Consider the following 25,459-nt stretch of genomic DNA (forward strand, 5'->3'; position numbering starts at 1 on the left):
TTCTTTTTTCATGGCCTTCTTCCTTGTTTCTGGGTGTATGTCAATTCTTTCTCTTTCTTCTCTCATGAGGACCATCCTACATCCAGTATTATCTCCCCTTGAGACCCTTAACTTAATTACATCTGCAAAGACCCTATTTTCAAATAAGGTCACATTCACAAGTACCAAGAGTTAGTACTTGAACACATCTATTTGGGGACACAATTCAACTATAAAGTGAAAACTGAGTTAGGCAATTGACCATTACCTTACTAAAGTAGTGTATTATAATGTATGAAATAAAAATATTTCAAAGAAGGTATGTAGGACCTAATATTTTAGAGAAAAATTAGAGGTTTGTGTCAAAACTCTATGAAATATTGAAACATCTTTTCAATATTAAGTAGCACAAATTAATAAAAACTGAGGTCCTTATTTTAAATTACTACTTAAGAAGAAATATATAACAATTATTTCATATAAGTAATGTTCTTTTTTCATCTTTATAACAAACTTAGTATTAATTTCCACCTTAATTTATAAAATTCTTGAGAAGAGGGACATATATGCAATTATAGAATGTGTGGCCTTTACTATATGGCTATGAAATTTCTGGATATCTAATAAATATTTGGTAATTATCATCATAAAGAAGTAAGCTATTATATTTGAATCTAACAATTCCATGATTTATACTGATGGGTCAAACTTAAAACTTCAGTGACAATAATTAACATCCATTTTCAGGTGTTTTACATCATCATTCAGTTCTCTAGTCCACAACCAACAGCAATAAGGATTCAAAGGAAGAAAGACGACAGCCTAGACTGGGAAGATTGGCAGTATTTTGCTAGAAATTGCAGCACTTTCGGAATGAAAAACAATGGAGAATTAGAAAATTCTGATTCTGTCAACTGTCTTCAGCTTCCCAAGTATGAATATTTTTAAATGATTGTCTTTGAATGTATTTAGGAGTTAATTTTAAGAGACTAATGAGCAGTAGTAACCTACATGTAAGCTAACCAGGTTGGTAGAGACTTCCTTCTACCACCAACTTTCTTAGGGCAGATTTTTCTAGGACTCCTCCCTAAATTGAGTTTTAAACAATGTTTAAAATTCTTGTAAAACTTTAGAGTATCTCTTGCTTACAGTCTCATTTGTGCTTTAAAATTGATTTTCAGATTGTCTACCAAGTTATCTATAGTAATAGGATTTTTATTATGTCATCAAGGAAATGTTTTACTATATTTTTCTGTAATGCTCTTATATTCTTTGTATATGAAATATATGGAATATGTTTGTTCTCCCAGCATGAAGAATTTAAGCTATTATTAATATTGTGTTATGATTTTTGTTTTGTCAAAATTATGAATATCTTATGATTTCAAATTTCATCAACAGTTTTACTCCATATTCCCGTGGTAATGTCACCTTTAGCATCCTAACACCTGGACCAAATCATCGTCCTGGATACAATAATTTCTATAATACCCCATCTCTTCAAGAGTTTGTAACGGCCACACAAGTACGACTTCATTTCCATGGACAGTATCATACCACTGAGACTTCTGTCAGCCCCAGACACAGATACTACGGGGTCAATGAAATCACCATCACTGGAAGGTAGTGTTCATGACCAAGGTTTCGAGTGTGCTTTTCATTATGAATATTGTTTCTAATTAGACTTTTGTCATACTTATTTTAAAATACATTAACTAACATTTTAGAGCAAGCCAGATTCTAATCTTCATGTATTGAATTGGTTTCCTACTCTTAAGTTTTTGTGGGGAGATTTGTATGCGAGTCTTTGCTGTACATAATATCACATTGTTATAAAATCAATTTTCAAAAGCTGTTTGGTTTAGAAGTTATGATACTATGAATCCAACTTAGAAAATATTTACCAAATATTTTGCTTGGTTTGTTCTGGAATATAATTTTCAAGTATTCTTGAAATCAAAGAGCAGGATCTAGATTTAGAGTTACAACTATAGTACCAGCTAGTTTATAAGTGCTGGGCTTGGTCTCCCTGAGTCCACAATTCACAGTTTTATGAGGAATATCTGTTTTCCTTTAAAGGAAAAATCTCATATACTCTAAGTAATTTATAGATATCTGATCTAATTGAGAACAAATTTAAACAAACGAATAGCTGGAGAACTAGGAGGCAGCATACTCCCTAGTATGGAAATTGTGCATATATAGACAATATTTAAAATTGGTTTGTGCTAGAAGAATGATATATCTTGCGAATAAAGAACATCTTTCAAAACAGATCAGAATATCAACATGTAAGTGTTATTTGTTAAGTCATAGCACAATGAAAAAATAATACTATTAAATTTTCACCATCTAATTTTGGGGAAAAAATTGAAATTTGTTAACTTTATTTTCCAGTTTATTCTGAACTGTCTAGTCTTAACTGTGTTTTCAATAGTTTCAGTAAATGCCTTTTCTTGGCAGGTTTGTCACATGGTTAATATAGGTGTAAACAACCCAAGATGGGCTTGAAAATTACCTTCACAGTCAATGTGGTTTGGATATTAATGACGACCCTTCCCGTACTTAAGTTAATTTAAAACTGTTATGAATATACACATGATTAAAGAGAAACTAATTTTTGTGTTAACACATTTGTCTCCCTTGTTGAATTCACATAGTGGAGATATATATATATATATATATATATATATATATATATGTAGGTCTTTAAATATATTCATGATTGAACTGGTGTTTCTAAGGAGTTGTCTGACGCTCATGTTCACAGGTGTCAGTGCTGTGGTCATGCTGATAACTGTGACACGAGAAGCCAGCCCTATAGATGCCTCTGCTCTCGGGAAAGTTTCACTGAAGGACTTCATGTGAGTTCTCTGTTTATGCATGGAAATCTCAAAAAAGAGGGGGTGGGATGTTGAATATAAATTTCTTAAACTTGATTTGGTCTAATTTCTGGGTATGAATAAAAGTAAATTGATATGAACTTAAAATGTTAATTATTTCAGAAAACTTTTTCATAGAGAAAAATTAAAGCCATCAATAAATTTGAAAATTTCATTTAAAAATACTCTAAGGGAGAAATAACAACCAATACTAAACCCAGAGACTTTCTTTTTCCTTTCTTTTTTCATCTTTGTTTCATCAGCATTATCATGTTTATCATATTTTATGAAACAATTTTTAAGGTATCTGAATAGATGGCACTAAAAAAAAAAGGGTCACATTACAACACCTAAAGGGTAAATTTGTGCAAAGGTATATAGAGAGATCTTTATGTACTTGCATCAATCAAGTTTAATTCATTACTGATATCAGGAATTTTAAGCAGTTAATTTGAAAATCTACAGTAAAATTACTTAGAAATTACATTATTTTAGCTTGTCTATGATCAGCAGGGTAAGTTCCATAGTTGAAGTGGAAATTTAGCTACATCTTTAGGAATAAGAGGTAAATGAAAAAAATTTGAGAGAGATTTGTTAGAAATATTCAGCATAAACATCAGTAATAGCTCATATGAAAGAGGGTTACAGCAGCAGTAACAGTCATACCAAAAATAAAAGTTAAGAGTATGGAGTCTTCAGTAAATGGTGTTTGAAGCAATTGGCTGCCAATTTGTAAGAAAATAAAGTTCGAGGCCTACCTCACGGCATGTACAAAAATCTAGGCGCTTAAAGAATTAAGTGTAAAAATAACTGTAAATTTATTAAAATAATGATTAGAACAGTATTTCTAAATCTCAGGTGGGGGGTCTAGATAAGTGTAGCATATGAAATACACAAAAAACAAAGAAGCATATCAGGAGTCATGAAAAAATATTGACATAGTTTGTCATATAAATATTTAAAATTCTTAATAGTGTAAGGACTAAAATAACTATAGTGTAATGATAAGTGATGGGGCTGATAGAAAATATTTACATCATATTAACAGATAAAGATTTGAGAGCCCTCTAAAAAGGCAAAACACGCTGTTCTTCTACAACTACTGCTTACACTTCTGACACCAGATGCACGGGGTTTTTCTGCACAAAGCAATTCACTTCTCTGTGGACGCCAACTGGGTGTCCTACAATTTAATTCAATTCTGACACTAACTGGAATTATCACAGACCCCGTGGGTTTAGAGGTCAGTCCCACAAGAGAGCTCTCACTTTAGATGCCAGCTGCAAGTTGTGGGTCCCCAGGTTAACTACGACTTCGGTCTGACTTAGCTGCAAATTGGGAGTTCCCCAACCCCCTTTTTGGTTTGATAATTTACTAGAATGGCTCACAAAACTCAAGTAAATACTTTACTTATTAGATGACCATTTATTATAAAAGGATGCAACTCAAGAACAGCCCAGATGGAAGGGATGCATAGGGAAGATAAGGAGGAAGGGGCACAGAGCTTCCCTGTCCTCTCTGACCATGCCGCCCTCCCAGTACCTCAATGTGTTTATCAATCTGTGGGCTCTCTGAACCTCTTCAGCCAGAGTTCTTATGGAAGCTTCATTATGCATGATTGATGAAATCATTGGCCATTGGTGATTGAACTTGACCTCTAGCCCCTCTCCCTCCCTGGAGATCCAGAGATGGGGCTGAAAGTTCCAACCCTCTAACCCTGGCAACCAGCCCCTGTCCTTAGGGTGTTTCCAAGAATCACCTCATTAAAATAAACTCAGGTGGGGTTGAAAGGGACTTGTTACGAATAAAAAAAGATGCTATTTTACCTTTTTGTTCTGGAGCTATTTTAGGAACTGGGGACTGAAACCAAATATTATAACAAAATATGTCCCTATCATTCTTATCAGTTAGGAAATTACAAGAGTTTTAGGAGCTGTGTGCCAGAACCCAAAAATATAATATATTTTATTATGTCACAAACCCTAATACACAAAGAACACTTTAAGAATAATTAGAAAAATAATAAATAATAATAATAAGGAGCAAATATGTTAACAAGTAGTTTACAAAGAAGAACTGACAATTTTCAACAAACACATGAAAGGTTACCCAACCTCAGTTTTAATTAGAAAACTGCAAATTATAATAAAATATTGTTTTTAACCTATCAAATTAGCAAAAAGTTTCAAAACTGGTAACATTTAGATTTGTGAGAATGTGAACTTTTTATATATCATTGACGGAACTACCAATTGGTACAAAAATTTTGGAGGATAATTTGGCCATATGTATATTAAATTAAAGTTGTAAATACAATGAGTTACATTATGTAGTTGTCATTCTAAAAAGTAATTCTGCATTGACAAGAGTATGGAATGGTTGTATCTGTATCTTTTGTTACATAAATATGGGATTATATGTTAGTGTATTTTAGCTTTTAAAATAATAGCACTGTCTCTTGACTCCTGTATGACTTGTGAGCTTCCCTGCCTTCTAGATCTTTCCCTGACTTGTGTTTAGTTAGTCACTTCACTTCTCTGTGTAGTTTGTTTTAGAATTTCATGGAATATCTTGTTCTTTAAAAACCATCTGTAAAGGATTTGGCAAACTCCATTTCTGTCTTCTGAGATTCTTAACCTAATCTAATTTGTTTTTGACTACAACATTAGTGCATATAGATCAATGGCAAGAATATTATCTAAAATGCAGGCTTCCTCTGGCACATTTAGGATGTAGTGCTGATCTTCAGTTTCAACTCATGGTCTTTGATTTGGTTACAGCCACCTTTCTTTCTATGTGCTCAAACCAAAACTTTCATGTTCTAATTCAGAGGCCCCTTTGAACTTTTTCTCCACATCATTGCTTTATACTGCTGATCTTTTTATTTATGCATTTAGTCTTCCCCATTAGTTGATAATCCCTCTGAAAGAAGGAATCTTCTACATTTTTTGGATATCTAACACTGGAGGCTTTGAGTTTGATTTGATTAGTATATCATGAAAACAAATCTTTTGAAAAAGCATTGATTTTAATGTTTCATTGTATGGCTTATCATATTGTCGCAGAAAGGAAATTAATTGGATTAACTTGATTGACTCACTCTTTATTCAGCCATAATTGTGTGTTTAAATTTTGGGGATTTTGATTTGTTCTTGATTTTAAAGTGACATTTATTCGGTTTTTCTTAGTGTCTTCTCCTTTTAATCCTTTAAGATAGACACTTCTTTCCTGGCAGTCAGTGATTTCTTTCATTAACCTCACCCTTCCTCTCCAAACCTACGAATTACCTAATTAAAAAATGCTCTGGGATGAATTGAATAGGGCACTTTGATCTGAATCTGTCTAGTAAATGCAAACTGAGGACTGGCTAATACATTCATTTGATATGTTGTTTTCTGAGCTTCTCTTGCTTTATTTTGACTAGTTAGTTCCTCTCCTCCGCCCTCACCCCCATCTCTCTTCCTCTTCGTGCCTCATCCCATTTTTTCCCTTTTCTCTCTCTTTAACTGCTCACAGTTAAGTGATTGATATTTTATGATTCTTGCGTGATTTCATGCTTCCCCTTAAAAATAGAGCCATTAAATGAATCACGGCTTATGATTGGTTTCAGAAGTCAAGTTGGGATTTTCAGACTTGGTCTCAGGTGGTGACTGTTGGATTATGAACTAGTGAAATAATTAACTATAATTTAGGTTGAGAATATGTTTTAATGCTTCTTGTTTCGACACTAAGTGCCTTTTGGAAACAAAAGTTTCAAAGTTGACTTTTCTGTTATTTTCCTCCTGTCATATTTTGATAATTCATGAATGTAGCCATAAATAAAAAAGCAACAAGTATCATTCACTTACCAAAGTTTGGCAAATGCAGCTGAAGGGAAAAAATAGACTGTTAAGTTGAATGATTTCTCAGTCTTATGATATTTTCAACGGTGTGTTGAAAATAAAAAATGATTTTATAAAGCATTCATAGCATGAGCTTCTCTTTTGTTATCATTCTAGATATTTTAATACATGTGGGACTTAGGTATCTGAAAAAGTTGTCTTAAAATAATTTGAAAATATATTTATTCAAATGCTTTTCACGTTGTTCCACTTTTTAAAATAATAAGTTTTGGTATAAGCCATTCATATCCTATTGGAACCAATGTTCTTTTTAAAGATCTGGACATAATCCAAAAAGAATGTCTTCAATTTCACAGTATTATGCTAGCCATTAATAATATTACTCAATAAACAGGGCTTTTGTGAATTATATTACAGCCATTTGGTAAACAGATGAAAGCATAAGACTTGAGAATATGCCAGTTCTGGGCAATTGTCAGTCCTATGAGAAAGTGTTTTTAGTGGAAGTGAAAATGAATGAAGTCGGGGGAAAGGAATGGAATGGTGAATTCAGAAGCAAGTTCATATATGTAGCCATTCTAGAGAATTTTCTGTATGAAACATTCTTTAGTTGTTTATAAAGTTGATGTTAGGAACTGGTGGTCCTCAGGTGGGAACAGTGTTTAAATAGTTTTCTTTTTTAATTTCCAACAAAAGTTTTCACTTTTCTTTCTTTCTTTTTTTTGGTTACATCTCAGAGTTCTCTTAATTAGAAAGTAGTCCAATACTATGCCCATGTTCCCCATGGCAACAGTTGGCTAATTCAGGGTAGCAATTACCATCTTCAGAGCATTATCACTCTTCAGTTGCTGCTAAATTTACTACTGTCCTTAGCTTTATATCTAGGTGACCTCATTCATGTTAACTACCTGTCTTCAGACACTTTTACGCTTCTGAACCCTAAAAAACAAAAACTCACTAATATTGAGACTTCCACGAGTAGCCAGAATACGTGATTAATTATTTTGGGTATAGCTGGATTGGCAATCTATTTCATAGCTCCTATTTATTTTGTCCATTCATAAAATTATAAAACTAACAAATAACCAAAAACAACTCAAGAAAATCTATTACCAAAAACACCACTGATTCTAAGATGAACTTAAAGCCACACTTAACTTTTTCTTAAACGTTTTGTGAAACCTAAAGCATTTATCTGCGGGAGGCTCACTGACTCTCCTCAGTGCTGTTGGACTGGGAACTCTGACATATTTTGGTATGGTATTGGCAATCTTAAGGCTTTGACTTTAATGTATTATGTATGCAATAAATAAGAATGGCATATTTCATTAATAGAGAATAATTTTTGCATACTGTCACATTTCTTCCCTCCAAATGACTGAAGCAGTGAGTAATTAATTTACTGGTCCATTTTAGGATTAATCTATGGAAAAACAAATCCCAACAGACTGGATACTATTCAAAAACTTTTGAGCAGAGTTGAATGTTTTAAAGTAGGTTTCAGGATTACATGGCATTGAACTTGCATGGATCATATGATTGTTGATACTGTTTTTTAAAACTTTTTTTTTTTTTTCAGAAATTCACGTTCTTTTATTTATTTATTTATTTATTTATGACTGTGTTGAGTCTTCGTCTCTGCGCGAGGGCCCCCTCCAGTTGCGGCAAGTGGGGACCACTCCTCATCGCAGTGCGCGGGCCCCTCACCATCGCGGCCTCTCTTGTTGCGGAGCACAGGCTCCAGACGCGCAGGCTCAGCAATTGTGGCTCACGGGCCCAGTTGCTCCGTGGCATGTGGGATCATCCCAGACCAGGGCTCGAACCCGTGTCCCCTGTATCGGCAGGCAGACTCTCAACCACTGCGCCACCAGGGAAGCCCCGATACTGTTTTAAAATGAGTAATTTTATTTTATTTGGACAATTATTTTCACTTATATGTATTTTTAGCTTAAATAATTTTTTGAGATAATTGTAAATTCATATACTAGTGTAAGAAATAATACAAAGAGATTTCTTGTCCCCTTTACCAAATATGACCCATGGGAACATCTTGCAGAACTACTGTTTTTTCTTTTTAAATCAACTTTCTTGAAGTATAATTTGCATACAATAGAATATACACATTTAAAAATGTATAATTTGATGAGTTTTGGCAAATGTGTCCCCTCGTGCAATAACCACCATGATCAAGATACAGAATGTTTTCCTCTCCCCACTCTTTTGTACTCCTTCGTAGTCAATGTCTCCCCCCAAACCTCAATCCCAGGAAACCACCAATCTGTTCAATGTCACTGTAGATTAATTTTGCCTGTTCTAAAATTTCATATCATGGAGTTATTCAATATGTGTTATTTTGGTACATAGGCTTTGTCGACTTAAAAAATGCACAACATGAGAGTTGTGAGTTAAGTTTTATTTGGGGCAAAATGAGGACTGCAGCCCGGGAGACAGCATTTCAGGTAGCTCTGAGAAACTGCTCCAAAGAGGTAGGGGGGAAGGTCAGTATATATGCGATTTTGCTAAAGTGAGAATACATGCAGTCAAGCACATATTTTTTTACAGAAGGTCTCTGCTAGTCACGAGGAGCAGACATCACCGTGAAGGATTTTAGTGCTTTTCTAGATATGAGGAGATACAAGAATTGGGCTCATAAAATTGGCTCCTGAAAATATCTATCTGAAGACCTGTTCTGCCCGTTTTTCCCAGAGCACAGAGGGCCTCACTGCTGCTCTCCACCTGAACTCCTTTCGGGGGGTGTTGAAAGTCAGCAGCTGCAGCAGCACGTAATTTAATCCTTGTGGAGGTAGATGGCCAGTGCCCACGGCAAGTGCCAATTTGTCGTTGACAGCTTCTACATCCCATCCCCACAACTCCTTTGTACCTTATGGATCATTTCCTAACTAGTCGTATTATTAGCTTTATTGTAATAAAGTACCTCTGGTTCACCTGCTCAGGAAGTCCATTATAACTATCAAAAAATATGTGTTAAGATCATAGGGGCAGAATACAACCTAGAAATTGGAAGCTTGTGTATGGAACTAACTAGTCTATGTCAACTAACATGGTGGTATAGCTACCATATAGGTCTTATTTCTTTTCTCCTCCTGTCTGTTACTTTCTTTACCTGTTCTAAGGGTTCAAGTATTGATAGAATCTAGCTTTAAGAAAAGTGTTATCCGTTGAAACTTGCATCCTTAGAATTTTTCATTTTAATAGCTGCATGCACCTTTCAAGGGCTCTGGGCCAAGAATGATGCGCTGACCACTGCCTCTGCCAAGCACTGGCACTTTGTTGGCTACTTAACTAGTCTTTCATCATCGTGTGACATCACTGTCTGCAGGGGTGGTCAAGCATTCACAGAGCAATTTATTAGGAACCATGAATACTTCCCTTATTCTGTGGCTCTGATTTGTGACCCTTTTATAACATTAATCATGGATTTTAGGAATTTTAACTAAAATCAAACCCTTAGTATGCATTTTTGTTAGTATTATAAATAGCAGAGCCAGCTTAAAGCATTTTATATAATAAACTTTCCTACCATTCAATAATTTGAGTGGTGCCAGCGTCACACTCTACATTGCTTTTTATGTAAATGAATATTTCCTGTTATTTGAGAGAGTGTATTCCTTTAGAGCACTGAAGTCCAGAAGTATGAGTCATCATGACTAACTTGTGTCATATTTTTATTACACATCGAGCTTTATGACTACTTATGTTTTCTGTTTGCTCACAGAAATTTTTTACTCTAAATGTATTTCATTTTATACAATAGTTTTGTAACACTAATGAATTAATTCATTTTCATGTAACTAGTATTCTGGCAGTTTGTATTATAGAATCTCCATTAGATGTACATTTAGTGAGTCAAGGTCAAGAATTTCATTTCCTATGTGACACGTGGATGATATTATTAATCTTTGAAAAACACTTATACTTCTTTCCCTGAGATAGGTATATACATAAATGTCTTTAAAATGCAAGTTTAAAACGTGAAAAAGAGGTTAGGATCAAGGGGATAGATTGTGACAGCTTTATAGAAGAAGTAAATAGAGATGATGAACATATACAAATGAAGAAATATGATATTTAAGGGGATAAGGGTAAATAATTGTCCAAAGCTAAGGAATGGCATGATTCTTCTGAATCCTAAGTAGACTATGAAAAAAATACATAGGTAAGATATAATGAATCTGATGATCATCAAAGACCAAGAGTAGATACTAAAAAGTAACCAGAGAAAAAGATAAATTATTTATAGATCTGAATTTATAAGAAATGTGACATTGGATATCTCAATCCACAGTAGAAGCCAGAAGACAGTGGAATAGTACAATACCTCTGAATTGCAAAGAGAAAGTAACCAACAAACCTAGAATTGTATTTGTAGCTAAACTATCAATTAACAACAAGGGAGAAAAAATACATTTTTGTCTAACCAAAATTTATCAACTTTACCACCAGTAGATTCACTAAAAGAATTTTTAAAGGCTATACTTCATAAAGAAATATAATGATTTCAGAAAAAAAGCCCTGATATGCAAGAAGGAATTATAAGCAAGTGAACCAGTAAATATATATAAGCTGTATTAAATAATAACATTGTTTAATAATGATATATTTAATAATAAATGTAAACTCTATTAATAATAGCATTACAGATGGTGGAGTGTATAAAATAGCAAGATACTCCTAAAATGGACATTAAAATACAATTAAGGGAAAGGAAAATATTCGACTCCAGCCCCCTCTAGTCATCCTGCTGTGTCTAAGGGGTCAGACTGAGGAACTCTTGCACACTCATTAAAAGCCTGAGACCTAATTATATAGGGCTGTTGAACACTTCCCCACACCCCACACCTTAGACCACATCACTAAAGGCCTATTTTTATGGAGTTCCTTTAATCCAGTACATAATGTGCAGTTTTCAAAAAAAAATTAAAAGGCGTACTAAAAGACAAAAAGTACAGTTTAAAGAGACAGAGCAAACTTCAGATCCAGATTCAGATATAGTAGAAATGTTGGAATTATCAGATTGGAAAGTTAAAACAACTATAATTAATATGCTACAGGTTCTAATGGGAAAATGATATAATATACAAGAACAGATGGGTAATGTAAGCAGAAAGATGGAAATTCTAAAAAAAAAAAAAAAAAAAGAAAAATGCTAGAGATCAAAAACACTATAACAGGAATGAAGGATGTCTTTGATGGATTCATTAGTAGACTGGACATGGCTGAAGAAAAAATCTCTGAGCTTGAGGATATGTCAATAGAAATTTCCAAAACTGAATAGCAAAGAGAAAAATGATTTAAAAAAAAGAATATCCAAGAACTGTGGGACAGTTACAAAAGATATAATATATGCATAATGGAAATACTAGAAAAAGAAGAAAGAAATGGAAAAGAAGAAGCAATAATGACTGAGAATTTCCCAAATGAATGTCAGACACCAAACCACTAATCCCGAAAGCCTGAGAACACCAAAATAAATTCCAAAAATTTACACCCAGGTATATCATATTCAAACCACAGGAAATCAAAGATAAAGAAAAAATCTGAAAAGAAACCAGAAAGAAAAAACAAAAAAAACCTAACCTATAGAGGAACAAAGATAAGAATTACTTCTGACATCTCAGAAACCATGCACACAAGGAAAATTAAATATTTCAAGTGTTGAGAGACACAACCCACCAACCTAGAATTCTGTAACTTGCAAAACTATCCTTCAGAAGTGAAGGAGAAGTGAAAACTTTCTCAAACAAAATTGAGGGAATTTGTTGTCAGTAGACTTGTTTGCAAGAAATTCTTCAGAGATTTCTTCAGAGAACAAAGAAGTTCTTCAGAGAGAAGGAGAATGATATAGATCAGAAGCTTGGATCTACATAAAGAAAGGAAGTGACTTAGAGATGAAATAAGTGAAGATAAAATAAAACATTTGATTTTCTTATTTTAATTGATCTAAAAGATAACAATTTGTTCAAAATAATAATTGCACAATATATTGGATTGGCCAAAAAGTTCGTTTGGATTTTTCAGTAAGATCGAAAACCTGAATGAACTTTTTGGCCAACTCCATACTTGATGATTATAGCTTATGTGTTAGCGAATCAAGTGGCAACAATGATACAAGGGACAGAAGAGAGGATCCAGGGGTGCTTTGTTTTGTTAAAGTACTTATTCTACCCATGAAGTGGTGTAGTGTTATTTGAAAGTGGACTTAGATTAGTTGTAAATTATTGTAAATTAGTTGGAAATGTATAATACAAACTCTAGGACATCCACTTTTTTAAAAAGTAAAAAAAAAAAAAAAAGGATAATTGATATGCTGAGAAAAGAGAGCAAATGGAATCACATCAAATCCACAATTAAAACAACAAAAGGCAGAAAGAGTGGAAGATAAAAGAAAGAGTGGAAGAATCAAAGAATGAGGGCAATGAATAGAAAAAAGTAACAGATACAATAGGCATTACTCCAAATATGTCAGTAATTACTTTAAATATCAATGACCTAAACATCAATTAAAAGAGTTTGTCAGAGAGGATCAAAAACATGACACAGCTATATGTTGTCTACAAGAAACCCACATTAAATATAAAGACACATATAGATTAAAAGTAAAGGAATGGAGAAAGATATATCATGTTAACACTAATCAAAAGAACACTAGAGTAAATACTGAAATATTAATTTCAGACAGAGCACAGTTAAGAGCAAGGAAAATTATTAGTGATAAGATGGGGTATTACATAGTAGTAAAAGGGTCAAGTCTACAAGGAGACATAACAATCCTTAATGTGCTTGTGCCTAACAACAGAGCATCAAAGTACACAAGGCAGAAGCTCTGATAGAAGAGGAAGTACCAATAGATGAAGTCACTGTCATAGTTAGGGTCTTCAGCACCCCTCTCTCAGAAATGGGCAGATCCAGTAGGCAGAAAATCTGTAAGGGCATAGTTGAATTCAACAACACTTTCAATCAACTGGATATATAACTGAACACCTGTGGATTACTTTGTCCAACAATCGCAGAATATGCATTCTTCTCAAGCTCACTTGGAACATTCACTAGATTAACCACATTCTGGGCCATAAAACGCACCTGAACAAACTTAAATCATACAATGTGTGCTCTCAGACCACTTGGTTCCAACTGTGGGAGGATATTTTATAAGTGTATATAGGAGTACATATTTTGGTGTATCAGGCTTGAATATGGCTTAGTATGACACTGATTCTAGACTGTGAGATATGTACCTAAAACACAAACACACAAAGTTTGAAAATGTAAGAAAGCTGGCTTAAGCTATATTAATATTAGGTAAAATAGACTTTAAAAAGTTTTATTAGGGATACAGAGGTGCATTACATAATGATAAAAGATACAATTCTAAACTTATATGCATCTTATAGTATAGATTCAAAAGTACAGAGCAAAATTTGACAGAACTGGAAGGAGAAATTGACAAATCCACCATCAATATAGGTGACTTAATAATATCTCATTAGTAATTGATCAAACAGGCAGTCCAGAAATGAACAAATAAATAAGAAAAACCTTAGTAATTGAGGATTGAACTAATTTGAAGCCTAAACTAGTAGATTCCTGTGTCCAGCAATGAAAAAATACACATTCATGTCAAGATCATATGGAAAATTTATAAACAGTGATCATGCATTAATCAATAAAGATGGTCTTAACAAATTATATAGAATTTGTAATCAGAACACATTGTAGGCATTAACTAGTTTTCAGTGAATGACTGCATTGAGTCACTTCACCATTATGCAAATCATCAAGAAAAATAGAATAAGAGAATATAACCCCCAACTAAAATTATGAATCTTTTGTTAATCCAATAAAATTTTATTGAGTACTCATCTACTGAGCAATAGATTTACATCTCTGAGCAAAGCACAATTTTTATTCTTGAAGAGGTTTTTGCATTCTCTTAAGCATTGCTGGTGGGGATAGAAGACTCAACAGCAATTAATAAGTTAAATATACAGCATGCCAAGTTTTTATCTGAGGGCACAGACCTTTATTTTGAATTCTATCAATAGAAGTGAGGAGGCCAGGAAACAAAATCAGACAAAGGCAGTACAAAAAAGAAAATTTATAGATCATTCTCACTTGTAAACATAAGACTAAAATTTTAAAATAATAACAAACCAAATCTAGCTATTTATAAATACAATAAAATATAGTAGCCAAATTGTGTTTCTCCCAGGAATGCAAGTGAAATTAAATTAATTAATGTAATTTACCACATTAACTCGTGAAGGGAGGAAAAACATGCTCATTTCAATAGATTTGGAAAACAGCAGTTGACAACATATCACATCCATCTAGATTAATATTTTCAACACACTCTGAATTGAAGCAGACTCCCTTAACCTGATAAAAAAAAATCTACAGATTTCTAGAAACAACAGTGCACATAATTTTGGTTTCCTTTAAAGTCAGCAATAAGACAAGATTGTCTGTTATTCAACATATTTTTGAAGAATATAGCCAGTTAAATATGATAAGAAAAAGAAATAAACACTTAAAGAATTGGAAAGAAATAATTCCAACAGGCATATGAAAAGATGCTCAACCTGGCTAATTACTAGAGAAATGCAAATCAAAACTGCAGTGAGGTATCACCTCACACCACTCAGAATGGCCATAATCAAAAAGTCTACAAATAATACATGCTGGAGAGGGTGTGGAGAAAAAGGAACCCTCCTACACTCTTGGTGGGAAAGTAAATTGGTATAGCCACTATGGAGAACAGTATGGAGGTTCCTTAAAAAACCAAAAATAGAGTTACCATATGATCCTGCAATCCTACTATTGGGCATATATCCAGAGAAAAATTAATTTGAAAAGATACATGCACCCCAATGTTCATTGCAACACGGTTTACAATAGGCAAGACATGGAAGCAACCTAAATGTTCATTGACAGATGAATGGATAAAGAAGATGTGCTACATATATACAATGGAATATTAGCTGTAAAAAAGAATGAAATAATGCCACTTGCAGCAACATGGATGGACCTGGAGATTATCATGTTAAGTGAAGTAAGTCAGAGAAAGGCAACTATCATATGATATCACTTATATGTGGAATCTAAAAAAAAAAGATACAAATGAACTTATTTACAAAACAGAAATAGACTCACAGACAGGAAACAAATTTATGGTTACCAAAGTGGGTAGCACGGGTAGAGGGGAGATAAATTAGGAATTTGGGATTAACATATATATGCTATTATATGTAAAATAGGTAACCAACAGGGACCTACTGTATAGCACAGGGAACTATAGTCAATATCTTGTAATAACCTATTATGGAAAAGAATCTGAAAAAGAATATATACATGTATGTGTATATATATATATATACATATATCAATACATATAACTGAATCACTTTGCTATACACCTGAAACTAATACAACATTGTAAATTAACTATAATTCAATAAAAAATATTTAAGAGAAATAATTGAACTGCCAGTATATGAAGACAAGATGATTCGGTCATAAGATGCCAGAAAACTCGACAAATTATTAAATATTAATGAGTTCAGTAATCCTAGATGTAGGATGGATTCATGGAAATCAATTGCCTTTTATATAACAAAATAACAGATAGGAAGCTTAATTTGAAAAGAGATACTAATAGGAATATCCAAAGGAAAACCTACCAAATGATGTGTATGGTGGAAACATTACTGAAAAATATTTAAAAGACCTAAATTATTGGAGAACTACACCATGCTTATGTTGAGGAAGATTTAATATAACAGATGTCAATTCTCCCCAATCATAATATAAATTCAGTTTAATTCTAATCAAAATATTACAACAGATATTTTTTCTGTGACTTGACAAACTTATTCTAACGTAAAGATGATTAGAGGAGTGAAAACAGTGGAAATAAATTTGGGGAAGATAGTGGCAGGGTCTTGCCCTTTGCAATATTGTCTTATTATGAAGATAAATAACATTTTTCCCTTGGAAAATATGGGATACGCCACTGATGTCTTATTATGAAGATAAATAACATTTTTCCCTTGGACTTTTGGACACATGAAGCACAAACTAACAAAGGAAGAGATTGGTAAATGTGGCTATGTTAAAAGTAGAAACTTCTAATCATCAAAAGCTACCTTTTTAAGAAAAGAGAAAGACTACAGACTAGCAGATGATATTGGCAAGACAATGCATATAACCAAGGGAACTTTTAAATCATACAAACTAATTGAAAAACTTACCAAATTAATGAATGGGTAATTCACAGAAGAGGCCAGAAGTGGCAACTTAAATGGTCAATATACATATGAAAACATCTGAACCTTTACTGGTTATTGATAAAGTAACCAAAACTATGAGATAACGGTTTATACCCATGAGGTTGGTAAAGATGAAAAAATCTGAAAATTTCAGATGCTGACAAAGATGTGAATTACGTACTGAGCACTGATATGCCACTGATGGGAAGGTGCCACCACTGTGGAAAAACAATCTGCAAATATTTAAAGAAATACAGCAGTGGATATGAATGAATTTAGGTATTGTGTCAACATTAGACTTCTCAAACAATGGAGTGCAAAAAGCTTGTTTTAGAATAATACATACAGTATACCATTTATGTAAAATTAAAACCATGTAGAACAATACTATGTTACAAGTAATACAAAAATATAAAGTATAATTATCAAGAAATACTTGTGAATGAATATTACTAAATTCAGATGTTATTGGTAAGGTGAAATGTATACGGCATTTTATTTTATTTTCGTCAGGTGGTGAATAAGGAACACAATTATTTGCTGTTTTTATAAATTTTGCATGTCTTAAATATCTCAACATAATTTTCCTAAAATATAATAATTTGATTTATTAGTCTATTAGGAACATATTATCTATGTTAAGTATTCTTGCTATCGGTAAAGACAGTGGAGGTGGTGCTACTCTCTTCAGCATGGAATCACCATTACAAAATTAATGATTACTGTGTACCCTTATTGTTCTAATGTGAAGCTTCATCCTTTGCTCTCTTCATTTAACAAATATTTATGAAATGCCTTCTATATGTAGAACCTTATGCTAGAGTACAACCATAAAATCTTGATTATAGGTGCAAGTATTTGAAAATATTGAAGGACTTTCATTTATGAAATTCAAAAAAGATTCCCTGGAAGACACTAATTACTATAATACATGGAGATGACTTTAACACAAACAAGTGATTCAGGCTGACAGTTTGTAATTAACAAATAATATAAATATTGTTGACATTTTAAATCTTAAAAGGAAAAATTAAATGCAGCTATACTAATAAAAGGATTTTTAATTTACTAATCTAGTACTCATGTCTAGCACTAGATAAAATTTGGAATGTAAGTTGGCTTTATATCCAAATAGTAACTCAAATGCATTTTTATGTCTACTCATTAAACTAAACGACAGAGATAATGGATTATGCTTCTTAACATATGAATCCATATTTTGTATTACATATATTATTTGGAACAGTTGCATGTAAAGAACATTTTTAATATAATCCATTTCTTTTTCATTAAGTTTCTTTTCAAAATATGCAGTTTATACTATACAAATGTGTTATTTACTCCAGGCCATATTTTCTGGCCTATAAACAGGGTTAAATTATTATATTACACAGTGGAATTGCTTTGGCTTGGCCACTACCCACAAACTTGAGCAAATCTTAAAGTCCTCCTTCTGGACTCTAGGGGGAACCTGTTGTATCTTCACATGTGTCTTTTTAGTGCACTGAGCAAGTCACACAATAAAAAGAAAGAGGGGAAAAACAAAGAACAGAAAGCTCAAGGGAAAAATCAAATATCAAACACCATCAGTATTCAAAATTAATGAATAAAACTCCGGGGCCCATCATCCAGGTGCTTCTGCTTCATTCAACAACTAGCCATAGTTAGATGGTCTGTATTCACAAATCACATGGTAAAGAACCCTGTGCTTAAAAGTACATAGGCTATCAGTTATATTTATACAGAGATGATGTGTAGAACTGAATCAGTTGTCTGAATAATTTTGCCTACAGTCTACTTTTGCAAGTGTAGATTTTGTTTCACACATTATTAAAATTTGTTTTATTGGATGATTTTCTAATCCTCCATTGCACAGTGCCTGTAGAGGTACAGACAAGGCATTGCATGAATTAGAAAGTTTCTAAAAGTAGCCACCACATATCAATAGTTGAATTGCCAGACAGGCTTTGTATATTAAGTATTCACAATCATTGTATTGCCACCAATGTCTGATCAGTATTGTCGAATAGTATTAATAGTTATTTAATTGATGCTGTTAATTTTAGCACTTAGAAAGCAGGTAAGTACAATTTTTCTGTGGGCACTTTAATTATATGAGAATTTCTAACTAGGGGAAAGATAATTACTGAGAAAGGAATATATCATTGAAGGATAAATACATGAACATTTCTGTCTTCTCAATGGTGAAGCATGGTAATTGTTTTAAATTTGCTAGTTAAGATTACATAGTAATCCATAGGTAAAATTCTGCAGGTAAAATATTGCATTTACCTTTAAACCTTTTATGTTACTATTTAATTAAATACCGCATGTACTAAGGTACCATCCTGCAGCATGTTATAAATGTAAGCAATCTATTAGGTCATTCCTCCATACATTCATGCATTTATCAAACATATATTGATCACTTATTGTGTGCAAAGCATTCAGCCATTTTCTGTCTAGATTCTCTCCAGAGTTGGAAGTTTTAGCTATGCTTCCACACCCATCCCACCCAATCTATCATGATGATAAATTAACAAGTTTGTGTAACAATACCTTTATGATTGGAACGTTAGAGATACCTGGAGAAACTTCTATTGGAAAAAATAGTTACATGAGTACACTGAAGTTTTTATGTTTATAAAGGTGATTTCTCTATCAAGTAGACAAAAGAAATTACACGAAATTGCATCATTTGAAATACAACTACCACTACATTCGAAGGAAAGAGGAAGTTGTGAATAGGGCCTGAGGACAATTATTATTATTAGAGATTTAAGACTCTTAAAATTTCCAACCTACTGTCTGGCTTCTACTGATGAGAAAGGAGTAATTTACAGACCTTCCAAAGATCTCTAATTCATTTAGGCCATTTGGGAATAGTGTAACAAATAACCTCTTTTAGCTCAGTAAGTAGTACTATACTGACTAAAAAGTGAGCAGTTTATAATCTCTCACTTTGAAACAGATTGCCCTGCTTCCCTTCCCATAGAGGCAGGGGATGCCTACATACCTCTGAATTTTCCAGCCAGGAGTGGGGTGACTCCTAGTTTGAGTTTCCCGGGCTCTGCCATCCAGTTTAGACTCTGAGCCAAAGGAGGTAAGAATGGACATCTAGCCATAGTGAATCCACTCAACACCTCCCTCCCTCAGAGGTCATCTTCTATCCCTGGAGACAGTCTAGCATGGTGATTAGGAGCAAGGGCTATCTATCTACCTATGTATGTATGTGCATATGTATCTATCATTTGTGTATCTAAACTGAATACCTGCTATGTGCTAGGGCTTCCTCTAGGCCCTGGAAATATAGTAATGAATAAAAACCAACAAACTTTTCTGCCCTTAGAAATTTTTACATTCTAGTTTATACTAGTTGAAATTCTACTGGATGATTTTAGAAATTTATTCAATTTCTTTCCTATTCCTCAGTTTTCTTAGTTGTTAAACGGAGGTAATAGCAACTACTACTTCATAGGTTGTTGGAGAGATTTAGTCATCAAATACATAGGAAGCGCTTAGGCCTGACACCATAAGCCTTAGCTCTTCTTAGTACATGGGAAGCATTGCCTAGATAAAGACGTCTGTGGGCATTTTACTGTTGAGGGTAAAAAGGGAAATAATTTTGTCTCACTTTTGTTTTTTTTGCTAGAGCCAGGAATGAAAGAAATGAATTCACTGATAGAAATGAGCTTTCGTTGCATCAACCGTTCATTGATTTATTCACTCATTCATACATTCATTTGTTCATTCCCTCACCCAATAAACATTTATTGAGCAGTTACAAAGTTCCAGGCATTATGCTGGGATTCATTAGATCAATAAAATCTGGTTCCTGCTTAAGGAAGCTCAGAATCTAACAAGGACAACAGAGAGGTAAAGTACTATTATAATATTCTATGATAATTGCAGTGATTTTAAAAGTATAGACAAAATGCTGTTTTCTCTATGCATGCTTATGGAGATAAGTCAGTACCCATAGTTCTTCTTTGCACCTCTAAAATTTTAGCCTGTATGGTATGCACTAGACTTTAAAAAAAGGATTATTTCATTTATTTACCAGAATTGTGGCATTAACTACTCTTTGTAAATTTTCCAGATGTGATCTTTTAAAATGAACATTAAAAGAAGTTTTAATCTGTTTTTTGAAATCATTCAAAAACAAATTGTTCACTTCTTCGTTTTCTTAACCTGTGACTGTTAAAGACAAGTTGTTTTCGATGACTCATGGTCATCATTATGAACTTGAGCTTTCAAAGGGCATTGAGTCTGTTGGACGGTTGAGTCTGTTGAACTCTTCTGTTAGTAACTTGTGGGACGACCCCACCCACCTCCCATCTTCCCATGGCCTTTATGTATTTTTGGCTAAGAGGACATTTTCTTCCTTCCTTCAAAGACACATAATGAACATTTAAGATTGCTGGATAAGTGACTGAAGAAATGTGTTGCTGCTATAGTTACATTTTTGAAAATGGGACTATATGTATGTTTGTGCTTTTTCTGTAAATTTGGATCAGATTTGAAATATTGGCAATAGTAGATCAAAATTGAGACTGATGGGAGTAGAGTTGATAAAAGTGCTTTTGGACCTGTGGATAATCTTTGAAAGATTGTCTTTGCTAGTCTGTAATAGTAACAAAAGAACACTATTCCAGTTTAATGGTCCAGAAGAGAGAAATGTCATTGTGTAATATTAATACATAATGTAGTAAAATAAATGTCATCAGTGTCTTCTATATTCAATGATTATTCTATGATTTGTCTACCTGAACATGTCAAAGTATTTGGCTGCAACTTAGGGGAGTTGATTAGTAGACTTTAAGATGCTATCAGAATGAAAGCAATTAAATGAATCAGTTGATAAAGGTCCTCACCCTGATATAACCATTGTCTAACCTTATAATTTGAACAACCAGGGACATATCAGGGGGAATCCAGTTGGTACAGAAGAAACTGAAACATAATCAAAAGTGACAAGTGATCAACTGGAGATCGGGAGAACATTAGGTAGAAAAACATTTGGTTCAGAACCAAAATATAAGATATACAACTATTTCTAGATTTTAAATGAAACTTTAAAAGTCATTAACAGAAAAGATAGAAATAATTGTGAGAATTCAAACACTTACTCGTCATGCCCTTAATTATTATTTCTTCCATTTTGTCACGATTTTCTTTGTATTATCGAAAAGGAGTTGTGAGAAACAGAATTATAAGATGAAAAATGTAACAGTTTTATGAAATGTTGTAATAAAAAAATAGACTACAGAGTATTCCTTCTCTTTTATCTGTCTTTGTAAACCACATAAAATGATAAAAACACAGCTTCATCCTTAAGATCAGAGGCCAGAATGTGTGTCAAGGTGCCATAGTTGTGTATGTTTTAAATCAAACTTTAAAACAGAAATTTAAGCTGTCATTTCTCAGAATCCTTGCTTCTATATGTTAATCTCATCATTTTGAAAATCTTCTATCGTTTAAAAAACATATTCTGTTTACTGGTAATTCATGTACTCTTTCAGCCTACATTATGCTCAAAGAGAGAGTCATTTTCTCTGTAGTATCTTATTGAGCTGTGTGTAATTTAAAATAAGAACATTTTAATTTTCTTAGCTTTTCTTAGCAAAATGTTACATGCAAATGATACAAATAATGTATAATTTTCTTGTAATCATCCATGCAGTTGCATTTTATTTACACACAATTTTTAATACATTACTAATAAATGCACACTGTGGAAAGAAATAATGTTATAAAAAGTAAGTCATCTGTAACCCTACCGCCCCTAGACAACCTTGGCAAATAGTTTCCATCCTTTCAGATTTTTTATTATTGATATTCTACTAAAGAAATCTGTGTCATCTATCTCTGTCTTCTTAAAGTTGTATCTCTGTATTCATATTCACAGATGAGTCTACCTTTATCTAGAAAATAGGATTATACTCTACATACTACTTTTCACTTGGTTTTTAAATTCAAATTGTATTATAAATACTTATCTACACTTGTCCTTATGAATGGTTGCATTATATTTCTTTGAAGATATATGATATTTTTTAGCCATTTCTTTACTTTTGGACATTTATCTTGTATCCTTTTCTTTCCTATTATAAAGACCACATTATAAAAAAATTCTCTCTCAAATAGTTTTAAAAATGTACTTTTCTGAATTCCCAGTGGAATTGTTGGGTCCAGTGGAATGTACACATATGCTGTCCTGAAAGCTGTGGACAAACTCCCATCCTAGAAATATTGTCTGTACTGGCCCTTTCTACAAACTCTTGCACCCTAGTGTTAGAATTTTTTTTTTCCAAAAAAAATTTGAGAGTTGAAAAATGCTAGCTATGCTTGCTTTCTCTAGAAAAGACTAAAATATTACCAATATTTCTGTAGGTTTTTTATTGTCCACAAAAGGAAGGCTAGCCACCTAACAACTACTTGGTCAGACCCAAACCAACCCATTAGATTAGTGGCAAATTCCTCTTTGTTTTTAAACATTAAAGGAGCGAGGACTGTATCTTTAGAATATCAGTAAAGTATTTATTCCAGTATTATTTACAAAAAGACTTTTTGATAATGGCTTCTAAGTTGACAATAAGGATAAAATCTCAAAGGAATCTTTTTATATCACAGTCTAAAAGCATAAACGTTGTTTTCGTAAGAATATCAAAGGAATGCTTTTGCTGGATTCACTCCACTAGTTCATGTAGGCAACATCCCAAACTCCAACAGCCGGCAGTTGCTTTGTTGAAGACAAACTGCATCCGTAATCAGTGTGACAGGACCACAGGTTGCATATCATCACTTCCACTAAGTTATGCAAGAAAGCGTAACTTGAATAATATTAACACCATCATTGGGAGAGCACAGACGTCAATAAGAATACTTTTAAATGAAGTTAAAAAAAAAAAAATAGACTTCAGGCATTGAAGCAAAATTTTGCATTTGGCCAAGGTTTTGCAGTGGGATAGAGTTTTTAAAACATTGGGAACATTGGTTAATTGCATGGCTAATTGACCTGGGGAATAAAATGTAATAAGCGCATTTCTCTTCTCCAAAGCCAGGAGATCAGAGTGAGTATTCATCTATCCTTCTTATCCACACTTAGGGCTACTAGAAATGATATCCTGGTGATGTCTGATGGCTACTAGGAATGAAGTGTAGATGAGACCTCCTCAGTAGTTGTAGCTACAGATGATAAACCAGAAATGCATTTTGGTCATAAATTGCTCCTTGGTCCACTCTGTAGGCTACAACGTCTAAATCAGACCAGTACGTTTATGATCACAAAAATCCCCTATCAATGGTTGTAGACAATATATTACATAGGGACTGTCTTACATACTGCTGGTGTCATTTGAACTTGAGATCAACACCTCTGTTGGATTTTTTTTTTTTAAGTATTTATTTATTTATTTATGGCTGTGTTGGGTCTTCGTTTCTGTGCGAGGGCTTTCTCTAGTTGTGGCGAGTGGGGGCCACTCTTCATCGCGGTGCGCGGGCCTCTCACTATCGCGGCCTCTCTTGTTCGGAGCACAGGCTCCAGACGCGCAGGCTCACTAGTTGTGGCTCACGGGCCTAGTTGCTCCGCGGCATGTGGGATCCTCCCAGACCAGGGCTCGAACCCGTGTCCCCTGCATTGGCAGGCAGATTCTCAACCACTGTGCCACCAGGGAAGCCCCCGCCTCTGTTGGATTTTTACCCCGCTCGTCCTCCTCATTCCTCCTCCTGCATCTTGTAACTTCCAGATTTTGAAAGCATAGTATGTGCCAGGCTTTGTGTTGAACATTTTTTATTTCTTTAAAATTTTTATTGGAGTATAGTTGATTTACAATGTTGTGTTATTGTCTGCTGTAGAGCATTTTTAAAATATTGCCACTTATCCTCAGATTATTTTGAGTCAGTAACAGTTAAGGTGTTGTGTTACATTGCCTTCCTTTTAGAGATGAGGAATCTGAGATTCAGAGTTAAAGTAGACTCAGGGACTTATTGTTCAATGATAGTTTTCACATTACTTAACCTCTTTGATCCCCAATTGCTAATCTAACAATAAAGTAGTAGACAATGTTTACTGAGGGCTTATGATGTGACAGACACTCTACTAAGTACTTGGACTTCACAACATCTCTAAGAGGCAGGAATTATTACCCCCCATATTAGATGAGAAAAATTAGGCTTAAAGAGATAGAATTAATTATACAAAAACACAGGGCTAGCAAAATCAAGAACAGAAATCAGATGTGGGATACCATATAATACAAAGCCTAGAGAATTCAATGTAATAATTCATTTTAAATGCTTAATATAGTGCCCAGAACATAGAAAGTATGCAGTTCATGTTACTTTTCACAGTTAGTGGCAGTACCAATAATTGAACTAAGATGTCTGACTTCAGCCTATGCCTAATTTCTAACTTTTGACTATATAAAATAAAATTGATTTACAAATGGTTATTGCTGATGAGAGAAAA

General features: G+C 33.5%; 1 protein-coding gene across 1 annotated transcript in view; it reads left to right on the forward strand.

Annotated features, from left to right (window-relative positions):
- USH2A (usherin) overlaps positions 1–25,459 on the forward strand; it is a 795,295-nt gene that overhangs the window by 100,138 nt on the left and 669,698 nt on the right. The window contains exons 6-8 of the mRNA XM_068538548.1: positions 727–911; positions 1,381–1,602; positions 2,750–2,843. Coding sequence (XP_068394649.1) covers positions 727–911; positions 1,381–1,602; positions 2,750–2,843 — 501 coding nt within the window. The remainder of the gene's footprint in view (positions 1–726; positions 912–1,380; positions 1,603–2,749; positions 2,844–25,459) is intronic.

This window comes from Eschrichtius robustus, chromosome 3, assembly GCF_028021215.1.
Source record: "Eschrichtius robustus isolate mEscRob2 chromosome 3, mEscRob2.pri, whole genome shotgun sequence".
In the NCBI taxonomy this organism is placed as follows: domain Eukaryota; kingdom Metazoa; phylum Chordata; class Mammalia; order Artiodactyla; family Eschrichtiidae; genus Eschrichtius; species Eschrichtius robustus.